The sequence below is a fragment of the Pinus tabuliformis genome, chromosome 9 (assembly GCF_031772625.1).
Source record: "Pinus tabuliformis cultivar Carrire ecotype Pingquan chromosome 9, CPIR1, whole genome shotgun sequence".
Classification (NCBI taxonomy): domain Eukaryota; kingdom Viridiplantae; phylum Streptophyta; class Pinopsida; order Pinales; family Pinaceae; genus Pinus; species Pinus tabuliformis.
Window position 1 is genome coordinate 122,085,730 of NC_142307.1, and position 25,233 is coordinate 122,110,962.

At 38.0% G+C, this 25,233-nt stretch overlaps 1 protein-coding gene across 3 annotated transcripts; it reads left to right on the plus strand.

Annotated features, from left to right (window-relative positions):
* The first annotated feature begins 1,195 nt into the window (after positions 1-1,195).
* On the plus strand, positions 1,196-24,052 carry LOC149147386 (large ribosomal subunit protein eL33y). 3 transcript variants are annotated; one of them, XM_089440930.1, is made up of 7 exons: positions 1,209-1,354; positions 1,671-1,818; positions 13,344-13,398; positions 22,990-23,025; positions 23,186-23,414; positions 23,505-23,547; positions 23,727-24,052. In XM_089440930.1, the coding sequence occupies exons 3-6, from the start codon at positions 13,367-13,369 to the stop codon at positions 23,544-23,546; spliced, it is 339 nt and encodes a 112-aa protein (XP_089297056.1). In that variant the 5' UTR covers positions 1,209-1,354; positions 1,671-1,818; positions 13,344-13,366; the 3' UTR covers position 23,547; positions 23,727-24,052. The 3 variants fall into 3 exon arrangements, with proteins under 3 accessions (XP_089297055.1, XP_089297054.1, XP_089297056.1); XM_089440929.1 differs by lacking the exon at positions 1,671-1,818 and having other exon boundaries at positions 1,196-1,354; positions 23,505-23,567; XM_089440928.1 differs by lacking the exon at positions 1,671-1,818 and having other exon boundaries at positions 1,196-1,354.
* The last annotated feature ends 1,181 nt before the right edge of the window (positions 24,053-25,233 follow it).

The following is a 25,233-nucleotide window of genomic DNA, read 5'->3' on the forward strand; positions in this document are numbered from 1 at the left end:
GATATATCCACTACTCGAGGTTATTCTCCATACACATTATCCTATAGAAGTTGAATGCTTAATATTAATGTTTAATTTAATGGAAGTTGAATGCTTAATATTAAAAAACATAATAAGGTTTTAGTTGTTATTCTAAAAGTTTGAGGAATTTGGCTTGCTAAGAAGGTGTCTTGTCCAACTTTCCAGCTAAATCTCTCCTCAACAAAACAATTAAAATCTAGATTTTTCAATCTCAAGTTATGTCTTCTTCTTTTACATGTAGTTTTACATTAATCAAAATACATTTTAATATCCTAGTCACAGAGAATTGGCTTATTTGTTTGATCTAATGGAAAATTGTAATTGTGAAACAATGCTTGTTTTTGAAATGCAAGTATTTATTTGATGTTATTTTTGGGATTGGCTAGAAGAGTTTTTGATAGAAACAATCATTCTCGCCACCCATCTTCGAAGTCGATGCTTTGGCCGGGCAAAAAAGAAATGTAAGGAGAGGTGGACACGAGAAAATGATTAGAATTATAGCGCATTTTGATGTTGATATTGAAGAATTTTCACTGTTGGCTCAAATATACCTTTTGCATTTTCATATTGATAATAATACTAATTTTCAACCAACCCATTCAATTTTATATGCTAATCTAGATGAACACTTATCTCTAAAGTGAATGAACTTGTCTAATATATTCCAATGTAAAATTTAAATCTAAATTAGTAATTTAACCTTCCTCCTCCTCATGTGTAAAATGATATATGAGATGCGATGTACCTTTTTCACCTCCTAGGTGATATTGTTGAAATGATCACATTGGTAAATTTTTAATTCCAATATTATTGCTGTTGCAAAAATGTGTAATTATTCTTTTTCCTTTTTTATAATATAAACCTTATTACTCAAATTATAACTCAAGTTACTCCTAAATTTCTCTAAATAATATATATATATATATATTATAAATACATAGAAAATTTTATTACTTCATTCACTTTTACAATTTTTTTTTCATCATTTGATATTTCATTAAATGAGATCGTCAGAAACATATATTATTTACACTTACAAATATTAGTACGTCCTCCGTGTCTAAAACCCACGGTTTAAAGTGGTCAAATCTCTAGGACGACTTTCTCTTAATCTGATCCGTCGATGAGCATGTAGATCGACGGTTACAAGTGACCTCAGAAACCCTAGAAACTCTACATGCAATCAAGATATATCCGCTGCTGGGGCTTGGCAAAACCCCATTTTAACGTTGGTTGTGCCGGGGCGAGGTGGAGGAAGAGGAGCACCAGCAACTGGAAGAAGAGTTTGCGCAGCAGTCCATCCGTTCACCTTGGGGCGTATAGACAGTCGAGGGTATTCTCCATATTCATTATCTCTGCTATTCCACTTCAATAGGAATATTTTTTGAAATCTCTGTTTTAAGCTTAATTGAATGCAGAGAATGAAATGGTCATAACTGGATCTGCGTATTACATACCACGACTTGAATGTCTATAAATGTATTGATCATATTGTAGATTGCCCAATATTCCAAGTTGGATGGTAGATTGTTTCCATCACCAAAGTTAGAATATCGTTTTTTCTTACTTTTCAAGCTGTTAATTCCAAGGGTATTCTTTGTGATGACTTTATGCCCCACGTCACATCTGAATATTAGATTTTTTTATAGGGCAAGCGGTGAATAAAACACATTAGGATGGAAGTCCAGATATCCAGTTCAACTTAAGGATCGACTATCAGCTACATCTTCTGCACCGCTGTGTATTTCTGTAAAGTACTATCATCTTGTTTGAAGATGTTGTCATTAATATAAAAAGGTAAATGCTGTCATTGATGTGAAAAGGTGAATGCCGTGAGCAGCTTGTTGAGCAGTAAAACCACAGGCCTACTCTTAAAATAGGTACAAAATTGTATGGAAAATGTTAAACCTCAAGATTGGTCAAAATACATAGTGCAAAACAGATGTCAGATGATACGCATGCGCCAACAATGCCCAGGAAACCACATGACTGTAAGTATTCACATCAGAGATTCAGTAGATCAGCAATACCCAGAAATGTTAAACGGCGGTGAACTCGCATCAGAATTCGTGCAATCACAGTGTTCATTCAAAGCACAATATTATCATTCGAAGTATAACCATCAGAACATTTATTTAGCATTCCAGATTGCAAGGCTATGTAAAACACCCAGTGTGTTGGTGCATGTGTCAATAATGCGTATCTTTGTCCTCTCTTGTTTGCACAAAAATTTAGATTATGGCCTCAGAAAAGGAGGGAATTTGGACCTGTAAAAGAGTCCAGAACTTAGCCTGTAGCCGGCCCAGCAACTGGGCCTTGAGGTCCTTGTAATTTGGCCCCGAGGGCCTTGCAATTTGGCCCAGTGTAACTCGGGCCTGTAAAATTCAGCCCTGTGAAAAGGACAATTTCAGCCCTGCTATTCGGCCTCTCCTAAGGATAGACTTTGAGACTAATGACCTATGTTTTGACCTACCGTTGACTCAAAATTTAGGCTTTATTTGAAGACATTCTAGTGCAGATCTCGGTGACAAATTTTTTAACAGATTTTGAAAATTTATAGAGCAGCACTTGGTGACAAATTTTTTAACAGATTTTGAAAATTTATAGAGCAGCACTTGGACCATTCTTGTTGAAGCAAATCTTGAATCTTACTTGGAACAGCCCTTTTGGAGGATTCAAGAATTATTTTTTGAAGCAGAATTGGAGACCTTCCTTAGAAGCCTTTGAATTGTCTTGAGCACATCTTGGAGAACTGTCTAGAAGCCTTTGTTGAAACTGATTTTGAGTAGATCTTGAAGAGTTGTTGTAACAGAGTTGTTGAAGGAGACATTGAAGCTGTGAAAGCAGATTTGAAGTGATATTGTTGAAACAAAAAGCTTTGGAGCATACTTTTTGGTGCAATCCTTTAGTACATTATGGTGCAAACTCTTTGAAGGTTTTTTCTAGAAGAAAACATTGGAATTTGTTTGGAGCAAGATGTGAAGGTGACCTTGGAGAATCCTTTGAGCAATCATTAAAGAGGTCTTGGAGCAGTCTTTGAAGAAATTTGAGCTACATCTTAGACACCTCAAAGGAATATATTGATCTATCTTGATAGAGTGACTGAGTTGTATTTGAAAGAAAGAAAGAAAGAAATTATTTTAACGTCCACGAGGCTACCGCTAAAGATAGCCTTATGGAACAGATTGCTTCTTCATCTGCTTAATGCATTCGACCTTTTTCTGTGAAGCTTCACAATAAATGCTTAATGCATTCGACCTTTTTCTGTGAAGCTTCACAATAAATGCTCCCAGCGTCTTGACAAACCCCTTGCTAAATAGATTATCCCAAGAGCTAGCTTCCAACATATCTGCATAACTTTCCCTGTTGTCTTTGAAGGCCTCACATTCTAAAATGAAATGTTTTTCTGTTTCCACTTTTCCGGAAGAACAAAAAATGCATACTCTTTCCTTCCACACTTCTTTGGCCTTTTCCAGTGCCCTGCTTCACAACGAAGTTGATGGGAATTAGTCCTTAATTGAACAATAAGAATTATGTCTTTCCAAGAGATATTGGCCTCTATGTATGCTTTTGGTTGATGTATTTTGTAATGATTGGAGTTTAGGAGGATTGGTGTCTTCATATTGACAGAGTTGGTGCTTGGATTTGCCTAAGAGGATTGGTGTCCTCATATAGACTAGGTTGGTGCCTGGATTTGATTAAGAGGATTGGTGTCTTGATTCAAGGTTGGTGCCTTGAAGAATTGAAAGACATATTACATATAGGAACTTGTCTTTGTAAAAGAGGATTAGAGTCCTTAATATTTCTATTAATAAAATTGTTTTTGTTCTACCTCTTTTGTTCTCGCATAACTTGTGGGTTTAATTAAGAAAAATCTTAACTGGGTAATAAACAATTGAAATAAATATTGATTCCCCCCCTTAGTATTTCCAACACATCTTCTATTGTGTGTAAAATATAATGTTTGGACTTCTTTCATAAGGTTTGTTGTGGATAGTAGATAATCATTCTCATGGTTAGTCACCTATCACTCACTCTTTTTTCACAACAAGAGATTATATATATAGATTAAATATGGAAGATGTGCTTAAACTGCAAAGGTGCTTGTGGGAGAACCTTTAATGCTAAAAACTGATGGTCCAAGGTCTGTGAAATTTAATACCCTTTTTATATCCTCAGTGTCAACTGAGGCGCGAGTCGTGCCTAAATCTAAGACTTTGTGATAGTAAATTCACGTCTCTCCATACTGTCGGAATATGATTTTGTTTGGAAAGTGCTTTCTTCAAACTCAAGGAAGGCATTACACCTAGCTCATAGATGTTGGATGCCATAAGCAATGCTCGACCCCTTTCCTCGTGCCATGTAAGTTATAATGGTGCTCAATGGATGAACTATTGAACTAAGCACTCCTATTTAGCTAAGAGGCTATAGTGGCCTACAACTTTTCCACCAAAATCATATAGAACTTGCATCTAGCCTCAATTCCTTTTTTTATGTTTGGTGGAATTGAACACTGGGGAGGAGCTTGACATGTCACTATCTTCATTGTCAAACCACAATCTTGTTGACATATTTGTGTTTTATGAATTTCAATATCTCATTCTTAGAAGAGACTCTTCTCGTTGATTAACGACCATCTTAATCTTAGTATCCTAACCTTAGTATCAAGTATTGAGAAGATCAACCTCTTGAGGTGCAAACCTTTTTTGATTGTGCAACTTTTTGCAAACATTTGCACCTTAAAGGATTTGATCTTTAGAGTGATTGATAGATTTTTGGGGTGAAGGTGGATATAGGTGGGTTATTTTTAAAGCACATTGTTTTTCTTCTTCTTCTTATTATTATTATTTAAATATGAAAAGCCTCATTGTCGTGAGTACATGATCGGGTTGTCAAGAAGACTTGCAAAGACCATAACAACTGAAGGGGAAGAAGGAATTGATGACATCATTTCTCAATACATTTCAAAAATAAAGAAAACGAAAAAGAAATGATTGTACTGGTTATATAACTAGAAACATCATGTACCATATTATGAAAGCATATTTTTGATGATAAAATTTATATAGATGAAGTATTTTGTGTATATGATTAATGAATGGATGAAATAATGTTATAGTTAATGAATGATTACTATATGTTTCTTTATGTACAAAACCACATATGTTTCTTGATTATTTAAAAGTAACGTGTATGGAATAATGAGACTAGGATCAAGTAAGGTGAGCATGACAAGAAGAAATGATATATGAAAACAACACGATGGAGACAATTAGCATGTTTAAGGGATTTGAAAGGTCATGGCATAAGAGATGATATTGAAGAGTAAAAAACAACTAACATGTTGAAGGGATATGAAAGGCGATGGCATGAGATGTGACGTTGAAGAGCAGAGCAATAGATGAAGAGCTAGCATGATCTTGACAAGTTAACTAAGATAACAAATAAGATAATAAACATTAGAATTGAGTTAGTGAATCTTGCCCCTATGTTTCCCACTTAGAGCAACTAGCCAGAGAATAGAGTTGTTAAAGGTTGTCCACAAGGAAAAACCCAAGTTGAGAACTAGTGAGCTTTTATCTACAATAACTTTAAGAATTGATATAGAGGGGACCAATATCTTTAGTTGATTATGTGTGATTTGAGATATCTTTTAATATATTTATATAACCATAGGATGTTAGGTAGTCACATGAGATTGTCAATTGGGTTTATTTTGGATCTTTGGGAGGAATGATTGCTATCCTCCCCACCCAAGCTCAATTCTCGCAAGCGACATGTTGTGAGAACACCATTGTAAGGGCTTCAAGCCTTATTCTTGACTAACTTTATGACTTGAAGAATCTAGGGTTTGCCTTGGGTACCATCCTAGAAATGAGAGGAAGTACTCAAGGGTTTTCCCTTGGTGTGTAACCTACGAAAAACAAAGGGTTGTCACATGAGAATCACTTCATATTTTGAGGCACTTTCCTAGAAATGTTGTGTATAAGAAATGAGCAAACATATCTTTAGGAGTTTCATAAAAGGAAGGTCACAAGGAAATTTTTTCTGCAACTAAGAATCCGTCTATCACAAAGGGGAAGTCCAAGCGACTATTTTTCTCTATGGGGAGGAGGATATTAACCCTAATGCATCCATATGCTTAATGAGAGACATGTTTGATCTTCTAATTATGGGGTTTAACATTCCAAAGATGAATGGCCTAGGTGGTTTCTACCAAAGAGAATATAAACCATCCAATCCATTTATTCACTTTCTAATGAGCTTTGTATTGATAAGTTTTATTTCAAGGGGGCTGTGAGTGCATATGAAGGATATTTTGTGGAGATGGTCATCATGGAGGTGGTGTTGAGTCGATAGGAAGGATCTTTTTGTGGAGGGTATTAACCTTAATGCATTCATAGACATGACAAGTGATAGGGTTTATCTTCTAATTATGGGGTTGAGCATTTTGAGATGGATAGCCTTGATGATTTCTACCAAGGAATAGAAACTATCCATCCCATTTATAAGTGTAACTATTTCTCTTTTGAAAAATAATAGTATTGTTCAGTGTTTCATAATTGATAGTATGCTAGTTTATGGAGTATGAGAATGATGAATTGAACTAATGTGTATTGTTCTTGGTTACTAGTGTTACTTCCTTTATTACATAATGTTATACGCAAAATTTATCTTTAGAATATGTCACTTGTAATGAATCCAAGATGCATAGTTTTGTGAATTAAAATGCACAAGCCCATTTGAGCTTAAGGCTTGTCATGTTTCTTTTAGTATGATTGGCCATTGCTAGGCCAATAGTGGGGTTGAACAATTGTGTTGTATCCCTAAGTTGAAGTGAGAAGACTGGGAGGTTCTTTTGATTAGATACTTAAGAAAAGAAGTTTAAGGGCCTAATTGTGATGTTTTTAAAGGATAGGTTGTAGAGTTGTTGTTCAGGAGTTTGGGTACCTTGTTTCCCCAACTGATAAGTCAAAATGCTAGCTTTTTTGTTTGTACATTTTGGAGTTTGAAATTGAGGTATGCAACCCAAAGGAGTGAGAAGAGTCTCATGTCTGTTGGGGTCAAGTTGTGGAGTAGACCTTTTGCCACCTTTGGTTGCTTCTTGTGAGGATGCTTTCTAAAGGGTAGAGCTTGAATTGTTGTTTATGTTAGTTGATGTTCATCAATCATACTAGGAAAAGGGGGCAAATTGAGATTTTGATAATGAATGAAGGTGGAAGGCTCGAGATCTGTCATGGGATGGGATTGAATGATTTGATTTTGTCAAGGCTGAGATTTTGGGCATTTAATTTTTTTGATAAAGAGTTCTTAATGAAAACCCAGATTCGAGTGTTGGAGTGGTAGGCCACATGGAGCTCACGTGAGCACTGCTAGACCCAACTAGGATGCAACTACTAATGTCGAGGGATGATGTGTCATGATGAGATGGCACAAATGTATTTCTTGGTGAGATGATGTCGATTGATAATATAATGAAGTTGACATGGTGATGCGTGTGGTGCTATGTGTCAAGGGTGATGTTGAATCCAAAAATTTGGATATCAAGAGTTTTAGAAATTGGAATTTTGGGATTTTCTAGATCTTGATGAATTCAGAGAGGTTTAAAAACTAGATACCTAGATGAGTGGGGGTTTGACCCGTATTGAATGCTATGTTGTGGCATGGGGTGACGTGGCTCAAAGTGCGCAACAATGCTGGGGTGGAAGCCAGACGGTAGATAATATGAACAACATAAAGTTCTTGATATTGGAGATCTTAATATTCAGAAGGTTAATTCGTTGGCTATTGTGGAAAGAAGGAAATTCCCATATCTGGATGTTTGGAGTCCCCGATTGTGTCTAGAAGTTTGTAGATTCAGAAGATCCTATAGTAAGGAATTATCTAGATCCAAATGTGAGCAATACAACATAATGTGGTCTAATTGTAGATGATGTCTTATTCGATGTTGACACATGGGCAAGGATTGCCACGTGTCGACCATGTAGAGTTGATGCAACATTGTATGGTAGGGACAAAGGGACAAAAGGGGAATTGCATGTAGCAATGGTACACATGTTGACGTGATGCTTGGAGCGCATATTTTGAAATATGCATAACCTTGTGTCCAAAGCTTAAATTTGGATGAAATTTATATTGTTGGAAAGCTCATGGCAAGCAAAAGGAGATGGCGATCTTAGAAAGGAGTTTCAAGGTCACTGAACTAAGAGTAATTGTGAAAATGCCATCTCTAGATAGTAACCTTGGAGGTTAGGTTTAGACACCCTGTTACCTTAAAAATGTTGCGAGGGGGCTAGGTATGTTACAAATGGGATATTGGTTTGTATTTTTATGTTAAATGTTATGTTTAGGTCATTTCAAAGTGGTTGGATTCAATAGTGAAAAGTGAGGAACTTTTCACCATTGAGTAAGGTTTAATTTTCACGGGGACATATCTTGAATCCATGGGGTACGTTGAGGTAGTGGTCGAACGTGTGGTTGCACCAAGGAGATTATATTAAATGGTCTTGTTTAAATTTCATAGGGATGTGAAAAGAGATTATAGTAAATGGTCTTGTTCAAATTTCATAGGGAGGGATTAAGGGTGGCCCTATGGGGAAAATAAACTTATCCCATGTGGCGTCCATACTCAATCTTGTGGGGAAAACAAACTATCCCATGGGGCATCCAGACTCGATTGAGTCTTGCACAATCTTGGCGACAACATCCCACTAGTGGTAGATCATTCTTTTACTCAAGATGAAAACTCTCCCCAACCTAAACTTTGTTTAAATAGTAAAAAAAATAATTATAATAAAAATTTGTTGCAACGAGAGGTGCTCTACAACCTAGTATGAGGGACATGTTGTTACGTAACATTACATTTAAAAACTATGTTGCTAGGAAATGTGGGTTTGGTGATGGGGACAGGTACGAGGACATGTATGCCACTTTTTGAAATAGGGTGTGTGGGTTCTTCAGGGATGCATTATATATATATATATATCTATATATATCTATATATATTATATTATATTTTATAAATTATAATATATATGAATTTGTATATTTTCCAACTTTAAACAAGAAAAATAAAATACTTATGATTTAAACTTTAAAGATTTAAACATGCACATCATTGAACATTCAACATTCACATTGAAATTTCAAAATTTCTAGTTTGATATCAATTGCATATTGGAGTGTACATATTAACAAGAATCATGATATTTGTCCATTGTCATACTGCATTCAAAATTTGCCTTAAAGCATCTCCAAACATGAACTAGGAAATTTAAAAATAGTGAATAATGGCTTCCTCAAGCCATGTCATCAACATCATTTAGATATACAATCAACATGCTCTCCATGTAGGAATCACTCTCATCTTGATGCTCTTGCTCATCATAGCAACTGGAGGTAGCTCAATAAGGCCATTTGGTTGCATCTCCTCGTCCACACACATAGCATCACCTGTGTATTGGTCCCATCTATTGAAAGGACCCTCCTTGTACACAAGGTCTTTTCGAGACATGAGACGAAGTGTGCTATGAATGTACACTAAGTTCTTTGCCTTCTTTGAGCGCACCTTATTTCTATTGAATGGATTAAGGCATAAGTACTTCAGTTCCACTCGCATGATGAGGAACTAGCTACCTGGAATGTTAGGGGAAGCCCATTAAATTAATTAAAAATTTAAAAATAAACACTAAGATGAGGAACTCCAAACTAGCTGCATGTACAAGTAACCATATGGCAAATTGTTGCAACTCAAGAGCATCTACACCATGAAGCCACCGTAAAATCAATTGGATTCTTCTTCTTGCATCTATTGACCAAAGATGCATGTGAACCAAAAACACCTCGACCACGTGAAAATTGGGCAAAGTGAGATCGTATGTCAGAGGCTTCTTTTATACAACCATAAATCCTCTTGACAACGGTCAAGAATCCTTTTAACACCTCTCTATCTTGGGAAGGAAGCCTTCTTGTTGTGGGATCATACCATTTTGGATAAATTATATAAGTTTGCATATGAGAAGGGGTGTTCAATTTATTCCACTGCCCATGTATAAAGTTTGAACTCTTTCAATTGTGGCCATAAAGTAAGATCCTTCCTATTTGTGATGGTTTGGATCCTTTTACACATGGAGTCCATGTTCTCATAAATCTCACCTAAACATGGACCCTCTGTGTCTGCATAACTGATCATGTCACAAATAGGTTCTATAAATTCCACAACAAATTTGGCATCAACCCAAAAATGATCATTCAAAATCAACCTCTTCACCTCCGAAGCTGCATTTGTGGTAGATAACCTCCATTGGTCCCACATGTCATTGATAGCAGTGGCAGATAAAGCCTCCTTCTTCACAAGTCGCCTATAAGTAAAATGTAGTAAGTTGCAAATCTGGTATCTACTAGTTTAAGAAGCTCCATTTTGGCATGTTTGCGGTAAATGGCTTGTGATTGATGATGGTTGCATATAAACATTTGAATTTTGTGTCTATTTTCAATTAATGCTCGAATCCATTAATTCCAAATATGTGATCGGGAAAGTCTTGCAAATATGTTCCGCTCGCAATATGTGAGCACGCTTGAAGCTGTGCAAGAGGAAATGAACCCTCTGTAAAGGCAATTTGGCTCAATTGAAGATTTGGAACTTAAAAGTGGTTGAATCTGCAAACAAGCTTCACTATTAGTATAAATATTAAATATCCATCCCAAAAGAAGACCCATGGGCCACCTTTCTAATACAAAATTTGACAGAAAATGATAAAACTAATTAATCACTATTTTCATATCCATTAATATTTCATAGAAGTTAGAACTATTGCCTGCACTAAGCACAAGTTTCAATTTAGATTATGTGAACTGACAACAAACTTAATGGCATAATTAACCATGTATTTAGACTTCAAAACCATTTCTAGAATCCAATCTCACAGAAAATGAAGGTCCAAATTTCATTTAATACAATCTAGTCTTTATAGATTTGAAAACGAAGTATTCAAATCTAGACTTCTGTGGATTTGAATTTTTTTATAGATCTATGCGGGGCTAGACATCTTTGTAATTTTTGGTTTACATTATGGAAGGTAGAGAAAAGGTTGGAGTGTGACTAAACTTGAACAAAAGTTACAATGAGCAGATTAGCCTGTTGTTGGATGGAGTTGATACGCTTAGGGAACTCAGAGTAGTGAAAGATGGTATCTAGTTGTCCACAATTGTTGTTAGGGAAATGAAGTGTGCTAGAGTTGCTTGTAGGGATTAGCCTCACAACAGGGCAAGGGATTTGTACATGGAATCACTCTTCTGAACCTTTTACCTCGTGCACACACAGTTTTTGACATTGTGTAAGGCAGTAAAAGCCTAAAGACATTGACTCTGCATACCTGCACACACCACTGTTGAGGCTGCCTCTCGAAGCTCACACCAGCGAAGGTGTGCATTTGCGAAGGCACACCAACGTCTGTGCCTCAAACCTTTGCCGCCTGCGCTTCAAACATTTGCGAAGTTCGAATACTTCAAACCTCTTGTTCGCCGTCTAAAGCCAAAAAAGCCGTTCAACAAATGAAACATTGAAATGTTGTCGAACTTTTAGGTTTTGACTTTAGGTTTACCGTTTCACATTTTTTTTTTGTTTAAAATTTTAATTAAAATAATTAAAAACTATATTCTGCTACAAAGGAACCCTAACGTTCCCGGTTTTGGGGTTGCACGCACTTGTTGTCGGGCTTTGCCCACCCAATTAGACAGAAACCCAAATTTTGGTTGCATGAACCCCATGCTTACTCAGAGAACCAAGCTCTTTTGGGTGCATTTTAGAACCCGTACCCGAACCCATTACTTGGGGACTCGAACTCAGGACGGGTTCGAGAACCCCACCCCGAGGTTTGCGAACCCATGCAACGTTGTTTAAAAATAATAAAATAATATTAAAAAATAGTAACAAAAAAATCAAAGTTGGCCATAATTAAAATACTTTGATTTCCACATTAATTATACATCAACTTTATATACATACATAAAGCAATTGTAAGTAAGACAATTAATTGCCTTTAGTATGAGGGAGATATGTAATTTCTTTACTAAATATGTAAGACAACTAATTGCCTTTAGTATGAGGGAGATATGTAATTTCTTTACTAAATATGAAGTTGAGAGATGGCATGTTTAATATTATTGATATTATATGTTGTTTAAGTCATTCTATGTTCAGTTGACATGTAATATTTAAAACAAAAATATATTAATAAAAAAGGTTCTATGTGAATCATAAAACAAAATTATATTAATAAAAAGGGTTAAATATCAATCATAAATCAAATGTTTCAATATGCATCTTTAGTAAAATATTTTAACATCAACTTTATATACATACATAAAGCAATTGTAAGTAAGACAATTAATTGCCTTTAGTATGAGGGAGATATGTAATTTCTTTACTAAATATGGAGTCGAGAGATGGCATGTTTAATATTATTGATATTATATGCTCTTTAATTCATTCTATATGTTCAATTGACATGTAATATTCAAAACAAAAATATATTAATGAAAAATGTTCTATGTGAATCATACAACAAAATTATATTAAGAAAAAAGGGTTAAATATTAATCATAAATCAAATATTTCAATGTGCCTCTTTAGTAAAATATTTTAACATCAAATACATAGAGAGAGAGAGAGCTTTAATTCCATTAATAAATTCTTTTTGATTAAGGTACGAGGAAGATTTGTAATTCCTTTAATGTTTAATATGGATTTGACATGTTACATTTTAAAATATCATAACAAAAATAATTCAGTATGTATGTGGAGAGAGAGAGAGAGAACATCCTATGGATGCATGTTTCTACTTCCTAATATAAAGGGGCATGTATTAACATTTTAATGTGGAGAATGTGAATCATATTTCAGCGACGTATAAGTCTTATAAAACAAGTGAAAATCAATAATTTCTTATAGTTAAAACATTTTATTGGTGTTTTCTGAAAACAAGCAGAGATTCATCTTAACTCTAGATCTATCAAGAGTTGAGAGGAATCAAATCTCTTGAGGTGCAAGCCTTTCCTCAAGTTTTTCACTAAAAAAGAGGCTTGCACCTCGAGAGATTTGATCCCTCTCGATGCTTGGTAGATCTGGAGTTAAGATTGGTCTGTGCTGGTATTTAACATTTTGATCAAATATTTTTTAAATAATAAAATGTTTTGATTTTATATTGAATTTTTAAAGATGAATTGCATAGATTTGTTATCATTATTATTATATTATATAACTCATTTAATATGAGTATCAATTTAAACATTTTAACCAATATCAACAAATTTATGTGCAGTGTTCCGAGCCGTTTTGATCAACATGGTGAAGGGACGCCAAGGAGAGCGTATCAGGTAAGGGATCTCATCCTTGTCAGCTTCAACTTCATTGCTTAGGTTATTCTTTCCTTCCAACTGTGGCCTCTTCCTTTCTGCCCAGTCATGTCACTTTTTGTTGCTTGTCAATAGACCCTTCTTGCAGGATCACTGCTGTCTCCATATTCAGACGATCATTCCATTGTTCCTACAACTGTCTTAAGCCAAAATTTGGTGTACCAAATTCTTCCTTAATGGCCTGCACATTCCCTTTGTTTGAAAGTTTCGCTTTTTCAGGAAATCCAACCCTTGATCCAGAGATTTACTACGTTCTTGAATTTTATCAATGTGGTGAAACGTCTCTTTCATATCATGCATCTACTGTCTTTCTTCTTGTAAAAGCATTCTCTCGTGCTCGATTCTGTTGTGTATCTGGTATATCTTGTCATTCATTTCCTTTAACCTTTGTCTAACCTCCATAGCTTTCTATCTTGACCAATTTATTTATAATCATCTTCTATTTCTGATCTGTTCAAAGTTGCTGCATCGGTTTTATTGTTTCCTTGTTTGTGTGAGCTCTCCTGAACAGCTTCTGCAAATTGTCTATCTTCCAACACAATTTCAGGTTCAACATTTCCAGTATCTGTACGATCCTCTTCTGTACATTTATTCTGTTGGAAGTGATGTGGAAACCCTCTCATTCGAAGCATCAATTACATTCACATCTCTGCTATCAGAGTAACTGAAATTGACATGTTCAGCTTCTAGTTCTTCTGCTATACCATCATCCCAATGACAGGAACCTTCGTTTCTTTATTTTCCATATTCATATTGGGAGTCATCATCTGCTTGCCTGCCCATCCATCATCTTTCTGGTATAAGAAACAGGTTCATCATAAACATCACGATTATAGTTAACAACACTGGCAACTTCCGAGACCATCACTGCAGACCATTCATCCAATGCATTCTCTGGCCCTTTTTAAGACGTGCATGCATCGACAGCTGCAATAGCTTACAACTTGCAGACATTCTGATCAACAGTTACAGGGTCATCCCCCTTAGAGAAACTCTCATGAACAACTACAGTATCATGAACCTTATCATCAATCTGAATATTTAACACAAAGACACCACCCTTGCAAACATGCAAATCAAGTCTCACAGGAGAGTCAACTGTAGAAGCACTCGTGATATTCCATGGGTTCTTCAACCACGTCCACACTTTCATCTTTTGATCCTGGTTCATCATCATTGCAGAAATTATCAACAGTTATAGTCACATTGACACAGTTATAGTTACATCAACATTGTGAGATCCTTATTAGCTGCCACATTATAGTTCAACATGCATTTACCCTTAACAATTGCAAAAGTAGAAGCAGCAGCCTTGCAGAAATTTTCATCAACTGTTAAAGTGGTATGAACAATTTTAGTATTACTCATTTCAAGAGAAGGAAAAGACACCTCAACATTTGGTCCATTGTCAGTAGTGTTACAAGCTGGGTAAGAGCCAATGCCACCCTTTTGAAGGCCAGTGCCATTGCAAACTTCAATCTCATGTTTGACTGTGACATGCCCCAAAGTATGCTTAGGAGAAGAAAACTCTTCATTATATCCACAGTGATTTTCTTAGGAGTTTCGTTTGATACTACTATAGAATCCTCTACAAGAGCTATCACCTGCTCTGATTTACAGGCTGTATCAATTTCTGGAACTGAGGTAAGGTGTTTGTCAGTTTGAAATTGTATCTCTGAAACTTGACTCACATTGCTGGTCTCTTGTCTACCAATTTCACTTCCAGTATTAATATGATAATATCTTCAGCAGGGTCAGAAATTCCTTGTGATAGATCAATGGGTAGGCTGCCAGAGCCATCTGATGTAGCAACATTCATTGCCAAAGAATCACGGTTAGCCAACACTTCATCATGAGCTAACTGATGTTTAAAAGTAGTATCAATATGAAAACCAAGAATAGTAGAATCAACAGGCTTAACTGGTGAGAGCTGTTCCAAAATTTTTGGCTGATGAACATTCATGCCATCACCCTTTCCTTTTGACTTAAGATCCTGAGTTTCAACATGAGATTGTATAACTTTGGAAACTATGACCTCATTGACTTGCAAGGAGGTGGCACTATGAACTTCAACACTCTCCTGAACATGAGAGGCTCTATGACTGTTACCGATTTCACTTGAATTTTTCTGACGCCAAGAAACAGTTTGTTTTGCATGTTTGGTTCCTACTAGATGACCTTTATTTTAACTGGCAGATGATTTTTGTTTGGTTCCAAATTTTTGTATAATACAAGGTTTTGTCTTACATATTATGTGTGTTTTTCATAATTTTGCGTCCTTAGCATCTTTTTTCTGTTATTTCAGTCCATGGCGTGGAACACTTCTGATAACAATAGTCCAGTTACTAGATCCATGTCTGCCCAACATTCTCAGCATTCTCAGCAATCTCTTCATGCTCAGAATGCCCAAGATTTAGCTTCTTCGATTGACAGGATTCTTAGTGAGTATATCCGTGAGCATTCTTTTTCCCACCACGAGAACGCTGCCCAACCTTAGACTGCTGCTCAGCCTGGGCAGGATTTTTACAATGCTCACCCATCTCTGGATCCCATTCAGCGAGAAACCACTGCGCAGTTCCAAAGAAAGTTTGCTGGGATTGCGCAGGGCCCTCCAAGAGATCCTCTCTCAGGGACTGCGCAGATGGACCCAGCTTCATTTGCTGGGATTGTGCAGGGCCCTCCAAGAGATCCTCTCTCAGGGACTGCGCAGATGGGCCTAGCTCCATTTGTTCAGCCAGCTGCTAATTCGGCAAACGCTCCAGAATCTTTAAATGCCTGCCAGCAACTGGGTAATGATGAAATTCCACCCATGCCGAATTCATAGGCAGAGGTTATCCAGTGTGTCGTCAAAGATTTTCAAAAAGCAACTGGAATTTTTCTTAGATCTCAGTTGCTCGTTGAAAAACTTGAAGCTTTTCAACAAGATGACAGGGTTATTCAAAATCTCATGGTAAAAACCCCTAGGCTTTTGGCATTTGACCCTGATGCTTCTCCATCTCTCAAAGCTGGGCTTGAAGAAATCACTGCTAGATATAGAAAAGAATGCCATGCATTCTATTTGCTGCAAGAAAGGGCAATTGTTGAGAGAAATGAAGCAAGGTTTTCACAGCTTGCTTCAGATTTCCGCAACAATCTTGAACAGCTTGCCAGCCCGTTCCAGCTCATTTAGTTCACCAGCTCTTCTGGTCTAGTTGACGGCAGCGCTTTTGTTGCACAATGGATTTCGCTTGCCTTGTTTTCCTACAACCAGCAAGTCAACCAATTCCAAATAGAGCTTGTTGAACGACGATCTGTCTGGACTGCTACACAAGCTGCCATAAATACTGTAAGGGAAGAACTAGCAAAGCATGCTAATGACATTCCTCGTGAAGAAGCAATTTTTGTGCTGGTCCAAAGAGGAGTTGCCAAATCTCTTCAGGCCTAGTAGTAGAAATCCGATGCTACTCTGAAGCCCTTCCAAGATCTGTTTGCTTTTCTCATTGAGCTTCAAACTTTTGGCAACTCAACAGCCCCGTAGCCTCCATGGCAACAACAACATTTTCAGCAGCAACAACCTAATCAACAGCGCAGACAGCCTTAGCAGTAGTAGTAGCAACCCCAGCGCAGACAAAAGAGACAGCAGTGGCCCCAGCAACCTCTGCGCAGTCAGCCTCAGTAATTGCATTGTCAGCCCCAGAGGCAACACCAACTGCGCAATCAGCGGCTGCCCTAGCAACCCACTGCGCAGCAAGCTCAGTAGCCAAAAAACGAGGTTGGTAGGGTGCGGTTCTGTCGAGGGAAACAATCCACTCAATCCGATGCTGGGCAATCAGCCTTTGCTCCAAACCAGTTTTTCCAGAACACTGGTTTGAATCTGGAAGCTGCTCCATTTGCGTCACTGCAATAAAATTTGCCTCAGAAGCTTGCCCGGTACAAAGGCAAGGCTCCTCTAGAGTAAGCAAACACCGTCGCCTGTACTGGTTGCTCTCTGTCAGTCTCCCTTCCTACTTGATTTATTTGTTAGGAAAAATGACCCCTTCCAAGCTAGATCATAGGATTAGTAATCTTGCTATCCACAATTTTTCCTCTGTTCACCTTTCCTTTATCTAAATCAAACTTTTGGGCTTAGGGCACAAGTACATTCCCCGACCTCCCCCAATGGCCATAGACGACATTTTCAAAGAATATGCTGCCTTCTCTAGACTATGTCGGCTTAGGTGGTTCTTTAGATTTTCTGCAGATGAGACCTACAATCTTTTTCGATTGCCCAACTCTGCATGGGAACCTCCTATTAGAGATCTTGATTTAAATCATTCTCTTCATATTTGCTTATCCCTCCTACATGACAACATTGCCTCTGTAGACTTCTCTTCCAAACCCAGATTTTCCAGATCCCAGTTGCTTGCTCTAAGGAGTCTTCGTCGTCTTCCTATTGTAATCAAACTAGCTGATAAAAAATTGGGCATTGTTGTTCTCGACGGAGATAGATATGTTGCCGAAGCTCAAAGGCAACTTTCTGATCCTAATGTCTACAAGCTGTTTGTAGCAGTTCCATGGATGGCCATCAAAAGATCTCTCAGCCAGCTCCAAGCCAGATATAAAAATCTGTTCACAGTGTAGCAATGGGAATTTATATTGCAAGTTAAAATTCAGAATGCTAGAGTTTGTAAGCTCTACTTTTTTTGGAAAGTGCGTAAAAACTCTCTTGTGGGTCGCCTATTTGTTTCTACAATGGTTTTATGCTTGAACCACTTTCTAAATTCTTGCATTATAAACTGTTCAACACTTTGCTTTCTCAACCTAATCATTTGCCAGATTCTCTTACTCTTCTATAGGATATTAGATCCAAGAGTTTTGTTGTAGGTTCATTCCTTGTAACTTTTGATGTTGAGTCTTTGTATTCCAGCATTCCTATGCATGAAGGCTTGCATGCCTTACGGGAAATGATTGAGCAAAGCACCGCAAAACTCTTCACTCCAAAAGATGTCAACTTTCTGGTTAGCGCAACGGAATTAGTGCTCAAATGGCACTTTCTTCAGTTTGATGGCTCTTTCTACTGGCAAATTCGAGGCACAATTATGGGCAACAATTTTGCTATGGTTTATGCTTGCCTTTTTCTCTGCCACCTTGAGCAAGAAGTCATCAGAAGATTTCCTGCTCCCGAGATGGCTTCTTAAAGCATCAAGTAGGCATGAAAGGAATGTACTGGTAGGCATTCAATGGCTTATGAAAGCATCAAGTAGAAAGCTTTCGAGAGGTCTGAAAGTCGGGACCTTTGAAAAGTACGATGTCTAGAATGTTGACACTGGTGGAGGAGATGCAGGAAGTGATCTGTATTTGCTCTGGATAGATGGACTGATAGCAGTCTAGAAACTGCACCAATGTCTTTTGGAGCTAGTCCAAACCATGCAGCCATCATCGATGAAGCGTATGAAAAGTTGGATCTCGGGAGCGGGAAATCTTCTAATGACTTCTTGCTCAAGGTGGCAGAGAAAAAGACAAGTATAAACCACAACAAAATTGCTGCTCATCGCTGTGTCTCGAATTTGCTGGTAGAAGGAGCCATCAAACTAAAGAAAGTGCCATCTGCGGTGCTTTGCTCAAGCATTTCCCGTAAGGCATGCAAGCCTTCATGCGTAGGAATGCTGGGATACAAAAACTCAACATCAAAAGTTAAGGAATGAATCTGCAGCAAAACCCCTGGATTCATTCAATATCTTGTAGAAGAGTAAGAGAATCTGGTAGATGATTAGGTTGAGCAAGCAAAGTGCTGAACAATCTATAATGCGAGAATATAAAAAGTGGTTCAAGCATAAAACCATTGTAGGAACAAATAGGCCGACCTACAGGAGGGTTTTTACGGACTTTCCAAATAAAGTAGAGCTTACACGCTCTAGCATTCTGAATTTTAACTTGCATTATAAATTCCCATTGCTGCACTGTGAGCAGATTTTTATATCCGACTTGGAGCTAGCTGAGAGATCTTTTGATGGCCATCCATGGAACCGCTGCAAACGACCTGTAGACATTGGGATCAGAAAGTTGTTGGTGAGCTTCGACAACATATCTATCTTTGTCGAGAACAACAATGCCCAGTTTTTTATTAGCTGGTTTGATTACAATAGGAAGACGATGAAGACTCCTTAGACCAAGCAACTGGGATCTGGAAGATTTGGGTTTGGAAGAGAAGTCTATAGAGGCAACTCTGTCATGCAGGAGGGATAAGCCAATGTGAAGAGAATGATTTGAAGCAGGATCTCTGATAGGAGGTTCCTATGTAGAGTTGGGCAATCGAAAAGGATTGTAGGTCTCATCTGCAGAAAGTCTGAAGAACCGCCTAAGCTGACAGAGTCTACAGAAGGAAGCATATTCTTTGAGAATGTCGTCTATGGCCATGGGGGGAGGCGGGGGAATGTACTTGTGCCCTAAGCCCAAAAGTTTGATTTGGTTGAAGGAAAGGTGAACAGAGGAAAGATTGTGGATAGCAAGATTGCTAATCCTACGATCTAGCTTGGAAGGGACCATTTTTCCTAACAGATAAATCAAGCAGGAAGCGAGACTGACAAGGGGACAACCAATATAGACGGTGGTGCTTGCTTACTCTAGAGGAGCCTTGCCTTTGTATTGGGCAAGCATCTGAGGCAAACTTTGCTGCAGTGGCACAAATGGAGCAGCTTCCAGCTTTAAACCAGTGTTATGAAAAAATTGGTTTGGAGCGGAGGTCGATTGCCCAACAGTAGATTGAGTGGACTGTTTCCCTCGGTGGAACCGCACCCTGCCAACCTCGTTTTTTGGCTGTTGAGCTTGTTGCGTAGTGGGCTGCTGGGGCAGCTGCTGATTGCGCAGTTGGTGCTGCCTTTGGGGTTGACTGCGCAGAGGCTACTGGAGCAGCTACTGTCTCTTTTGTCTGCGCTGGGGCTGGGGCTGCTGTTGAGGCTATCTGCGCTGTTGAGGCTGTCTGTGCTGCTGCTGCTGAAAATGCTGCTGTTGCCCTGGATGCTGCTGAGTTGCCAGAAGTTTGAAGCTCAATGAGCAAAGCAAGCTAATCTTGCAAGGGCTTCAGAGTAGGCATCGAATTTCTGTTGCTGGGCCTAAAGAGATTTGGCAACTTCTCTTTGGACCAGCACAGAAATTGCTTCTTCACAGGGAATGTCATTAGCATGCTTTGCTAGTTCTTCCCGTGCATTATTTCTGATAGCCTGTGTTGTAGTTCAGGTAGATCGTCGTTCAACAAGCTCTATTTGGAATTGGTTGACTTGGAGGTTGTAGGAAGACAAGGCAAGCGGAATCCATTGTGCAACAATATCCTTGCCGTCCACTCAACCAGAAGAGTTGGTGAACTGAATGAGCTGGAACGGGGTGGCAAGCTGTTCAAGATTGTTGCGGAAATCTGAAGCAAGTTGTGAAAGCATTACTTCATTTCCCTCAACAATTGCCCTTTCTTGCAGCGAATAGAATGCATGGCATATATCTGGCATTGATTTCTTCAAGCCCATCTTTGAGAAATGGAGAAGCATCAGGGTCAGATGCCAAAAGCCTAGGGGTTTTTACCATGAGACTTTGAATAACCCTGTCATCTTGTTGAAGAGCTTCAAGTTTTTCAACGAGGGACTGAGATCTACGAAAGATTTCAGTTGCTCTTTGAAAATCTTTGACAGCACACTGGATAATCTCTGCCCATGAATTCGGCATGGGTGGAATTTCATCATTACCCAGTTGCTGGCGGGCATTTGAAGATTTTGGAGCGTTTGTCGGATTAGCAACTGGCTGAACAAATGGAGCTGAGCCCATCTGCACAGTCCCTTAGAGAGGATTTCTTGGAGGGCCCTATGCAATCCCAACAAATGAAGTGGGTCCATCTGTGCAGTCCTTGAGAGTGGATCTCTTGGAGGGCTTTGCGCAATCCCAACAAACTCTATCTAGAATTGCGCAGTGGATTTTGGCTGAATGGGATCCAGAGATGGGTGAGCATCGTAAAAATCCTGCCCAAGTTGAGCAATAGTCTCAGGTTGGGCAGCATTCTCGTGGGAGGAAAAAGAATGCTCACGGATATACTCACTAAGAATCCTGTCAATCAAAGAAGCTGAGTCTTGGGCATCCTGAGCATTCTGAGCATGAAGAGATTGCTGAGAATGCTGGGTAGACATGGATCTAGTTAACAGAAGTGTTCCACGCCATGGACTGAGTTTAGGGCTAAAACCAAAAAGAGAGTAAGGCAGGAATAGTTCCGAAACATGATCGATAAACAAAACTGAAATAACAAAAAAAGATGCTAAGGACGCAAAATTATGAAAAACACATAATATGTAAGACAAAACTCTTGTATTATACCAAACTAGTTTCATCCTTACGGACTAATTGGTGATACAAAAGAACTGTGATACAAGTTGTCCTTGTATAGCAAAATGGACAGGGCTAAAACCAAAAAGAGAGTAAGGTGAGAACAGTTCTGAAACACGATCGATAAACAAAGCTGAAATAATAGAGAAAAGGTGCTAAGGACGCAAAATTATGAAAAACACATAATATGTAAGACAAAGCTCTTGTATTATACCAAACTAGTTTCGTCCTATGGACTCATAAGTGATACAAAAGAAATGTGATACAAGCTGTCGTTATATAGCAAAATGGACAGGGGGAGTATCTCTTGGAGGGCCCTAAAAATTTGGAACCGAACATCAATCATCTGCCAGTTAAAATACCTGCATTTTTAGCTGTCTCCTGTTGACTAGATGAGTGGTCAATTTGAACTTGAGTTGATACTGATGAAACTGCATGCTGGTGGTATTTCTCGTGATTTTTTGCCTGCTCTTTGTCAACAAGTTTTGGGACATATCACTCCCTTTCAACCCTTCTATTTTTCACAGGGTTTTGTACCACCTCATCATTATTGATTCCAGAGGGTTGTATTTCAACACCAGTTTGGTCCAGTTTCTGTTTATCAATCCTCATAATATTTGGATTCACAACACACATTGGTGTCCACATCATATCCTTCATTTTCCTTGGATTTATCAACTTGTAGGTTTTAACCCCTTACAGAAATTATCTGCATACGAATTCTATAACGCAGAAAATAAACAATGCGAGAGCATAACACATAAAATACATATACACAGATTTTCCCCTGGATCCCAAAACCAGGACTACCAGCTTGATTTTTTCATTATGTTCATTTCAATGTTACAATACATATATATACATGCCGAAGCATCCAATACCATAGACCGAAGACCATTATGTCCAAAGGCATGGACTGAAAACCATCGCGTCCAAAACCATGAACAAAACCATAGGTAGGTTTGCCCCACCTAATATAGGGTCCAAAAAAAAATTCCCCAGGGTGTTGCCCCGGACCCCGTAGAGGGGTGCTACCCGCCGCCCCTCAAACCCCCTGGACAGGGGTCTGCTTGAAAACCCTTTTGTTCTTGTTCCCCCTGTATTAGTTGAAACTTGAAGGGTGACTGTTTTGTGTGCCTTGTATGTTTTGGAATTTTTGTACATTGAAGCATGTTATTTTAAGCTTGCAATTGATAAGAAAAAATGTTAATGTGCCTTTGTCTATATATTTAGGTTGTATGTTCGAGGGATCATCCTCGGCTACAAAAGGTATGGAGCTGAAACCCTTTCCAAGATTTCTTGTCACAAAAATGTTTTCTGAGCTTGAATATTGACTATTTCTGTAGTTTTGTCAGGTCCCTGATATATTTGGAAGTGTCCTTTATTCCTGTTGACTATTTTTTCTATTTTTGTTTTTCAAATTATACAGGTCAAAATCAGACCAGTACCCAAATACTTCTCTGATTCAAATTGAAGGAGTCAATACACCAGAGGAAGTGAATTGGTATCTGGGCAAAAGGATGGCCTATATTTACAAGGCGAAAACCAAGAAGGGGGGAACTAATTACAGGTGTATTTGGGGCAAAGTAACAAGGCCACATGGTAACAGTGGTGTTGTTAGGGCAAAATTTAGAACAAATTTGCCACCAAAGTCCATGGTATGTTTTTATAATGGTACACTCTATTCTATATTTGAATAGACCATTGTTATGTTCATTTGATGACATGCAATTTTTTGGCAATTCCAGGGAGGGAGAGTGAGAGTATTTATGTACCCCAGCAGCATATGAGGTAACAATTTTTCATTCAATGTAAAGCGTTTCCACCTATCCATTGCATACTAGGATATTCATTTACTATCCTGGAAATCTAGCATTTTCTGTGTATTGTCTCATTGCACATGGCTTACTCATTGGGAGATTCTAGTTGTCAGATTCTAATATTTATTGTGTTGTGTTCTATGGTTGCAGGTTGCTGTCACTACTTGGCCTACAAACTCTCGGATGTTTCATATTTTAGTTTTGTTTCGATATGAGAGGCCTATTGTTGATGAAGCCGTTGATTTATGAGAACATTTTTCCTTCACAGGAAGATGTGATGCAAATTTACCTTTTTTTCCTAGAATATTTGTGTCTTTTGTTATTTTATTTTTACCTACATTAGAACTATGAAATCATGATTTTGACAACATGAGTACTGATAGCTGTTTGGTGTAGACATCTGCACATGTTATGTACTACTCTTTAAAATGTTCAGTTCATTAAAATAGATCAAAACTGAAATTTTACGGAGTCTATATGTGTGCTCTTAAATGCAATTGTCCAAATACACAAATCTAGGTGTTGTGTAGTTTGTACCCAAATTACTTAATCTTCACTTGTTATAGTAAATTATGGGGTGGATGGGTATGTATTTTTATGTAAAACATGTTAAACTTTGCAATTCAGTTTGCTTTTTAATTAGAGTTTTGCCCTGTTTTTGCTTTTGGTATTTTGTGGAGGCATACCATATTTTGCCTTGATCATTCTTGAACTTCCTTGTTTATGCTCGACATACTCGTATAACAAGAGCACACAGCTCATACATGTATTAAATGCTCTGGATTTGTTTTTGTTGAACAGTCATCTGTTAAGTAGGACATAATATACAGGATTAGTTCCATCCCTGGAACTGGGTGTATTGACCAGATCAACTGATTTTTTGACTATTTGATTTGAACACGAGTCGCATAGTATATATGCTTGCCACTGAGTCTTTGCTTTCTCTTTTAGGTCCCATGTGTCCTGCCTCCTCCAATCCCGGTGTGATATTGAAGTAAGTTTCAGGGGAGGCATCTTTTGCCAATTCAAATATGTGTTCTCTAAGATGAGCATTAATCACTGCTTGATTGTTTATAATCATTTCTACATCCCTAGACTAGGGATGCATCGGAATCCTCATTTTTCTCCTTGCACTACCTTCAGTGCTAACCAGTTCCACATCAAGGGGAAAGCCTGCACCATTTCTTTACATAAACATTGGTAATTAATTTAGAAGGGCTTCTGATCCAGTCTTCTATGGAGATGCTCTATATATTTCTCTGAACTAGGATTTGATTCCATAGCCTGCCCTTTGTGATTAGTCTTGTGTACTTTTACCCGCAAGAGCCTGCCCAGAGTGGAATATGTATTTTAGTCTCCGGTAGTCCTAATCCTTTGAGATTAGTCTCTGAACACTTATAGCTGCAAGAGCCTGCTCAAAGTGGACTATGTATTTTAGTTTTATGCATTGTGCACACTTTGCTAACACTTGCTGTTTGACTTTTAGGTCGATACCTTCCTTACTGTTACCTGGCTGAAAAGTCTGAAACTTACCCTCCTGATTTTTCTAATATACTTTGTGGCATGTATGCAGCCATTCCCAAGCATTTTTCGTATAGTTATTTAGTTCAGTAAAGAAACCTAGGTATTTAGATCTATCTTGGAACTTAGTGCAATT

Bases quoted from the DNA above. Each gene is read 5' to 3' on its own strand.
- LOC149147386 (XM_089440929.1), top strand. From the start codon at position 13,367: ATGGTGAAGGGACGCCAAGGAGAGCGTATCAG. The intron at 23,026-23,185 runs GTATGGAGCTGA...CAAATTATACAG, and splicing joins ATCATCCTCGGCTACAAAAG to GTCAAAATCAGACCAGTACC. The intron at 23,415-23,504 runs GTATGTTTTTAT...TGGCAATTCCAG, and splicing joins ATTTGCCACCAAAGTCCATG to GGAGGGAGAGTGAGAGTATT.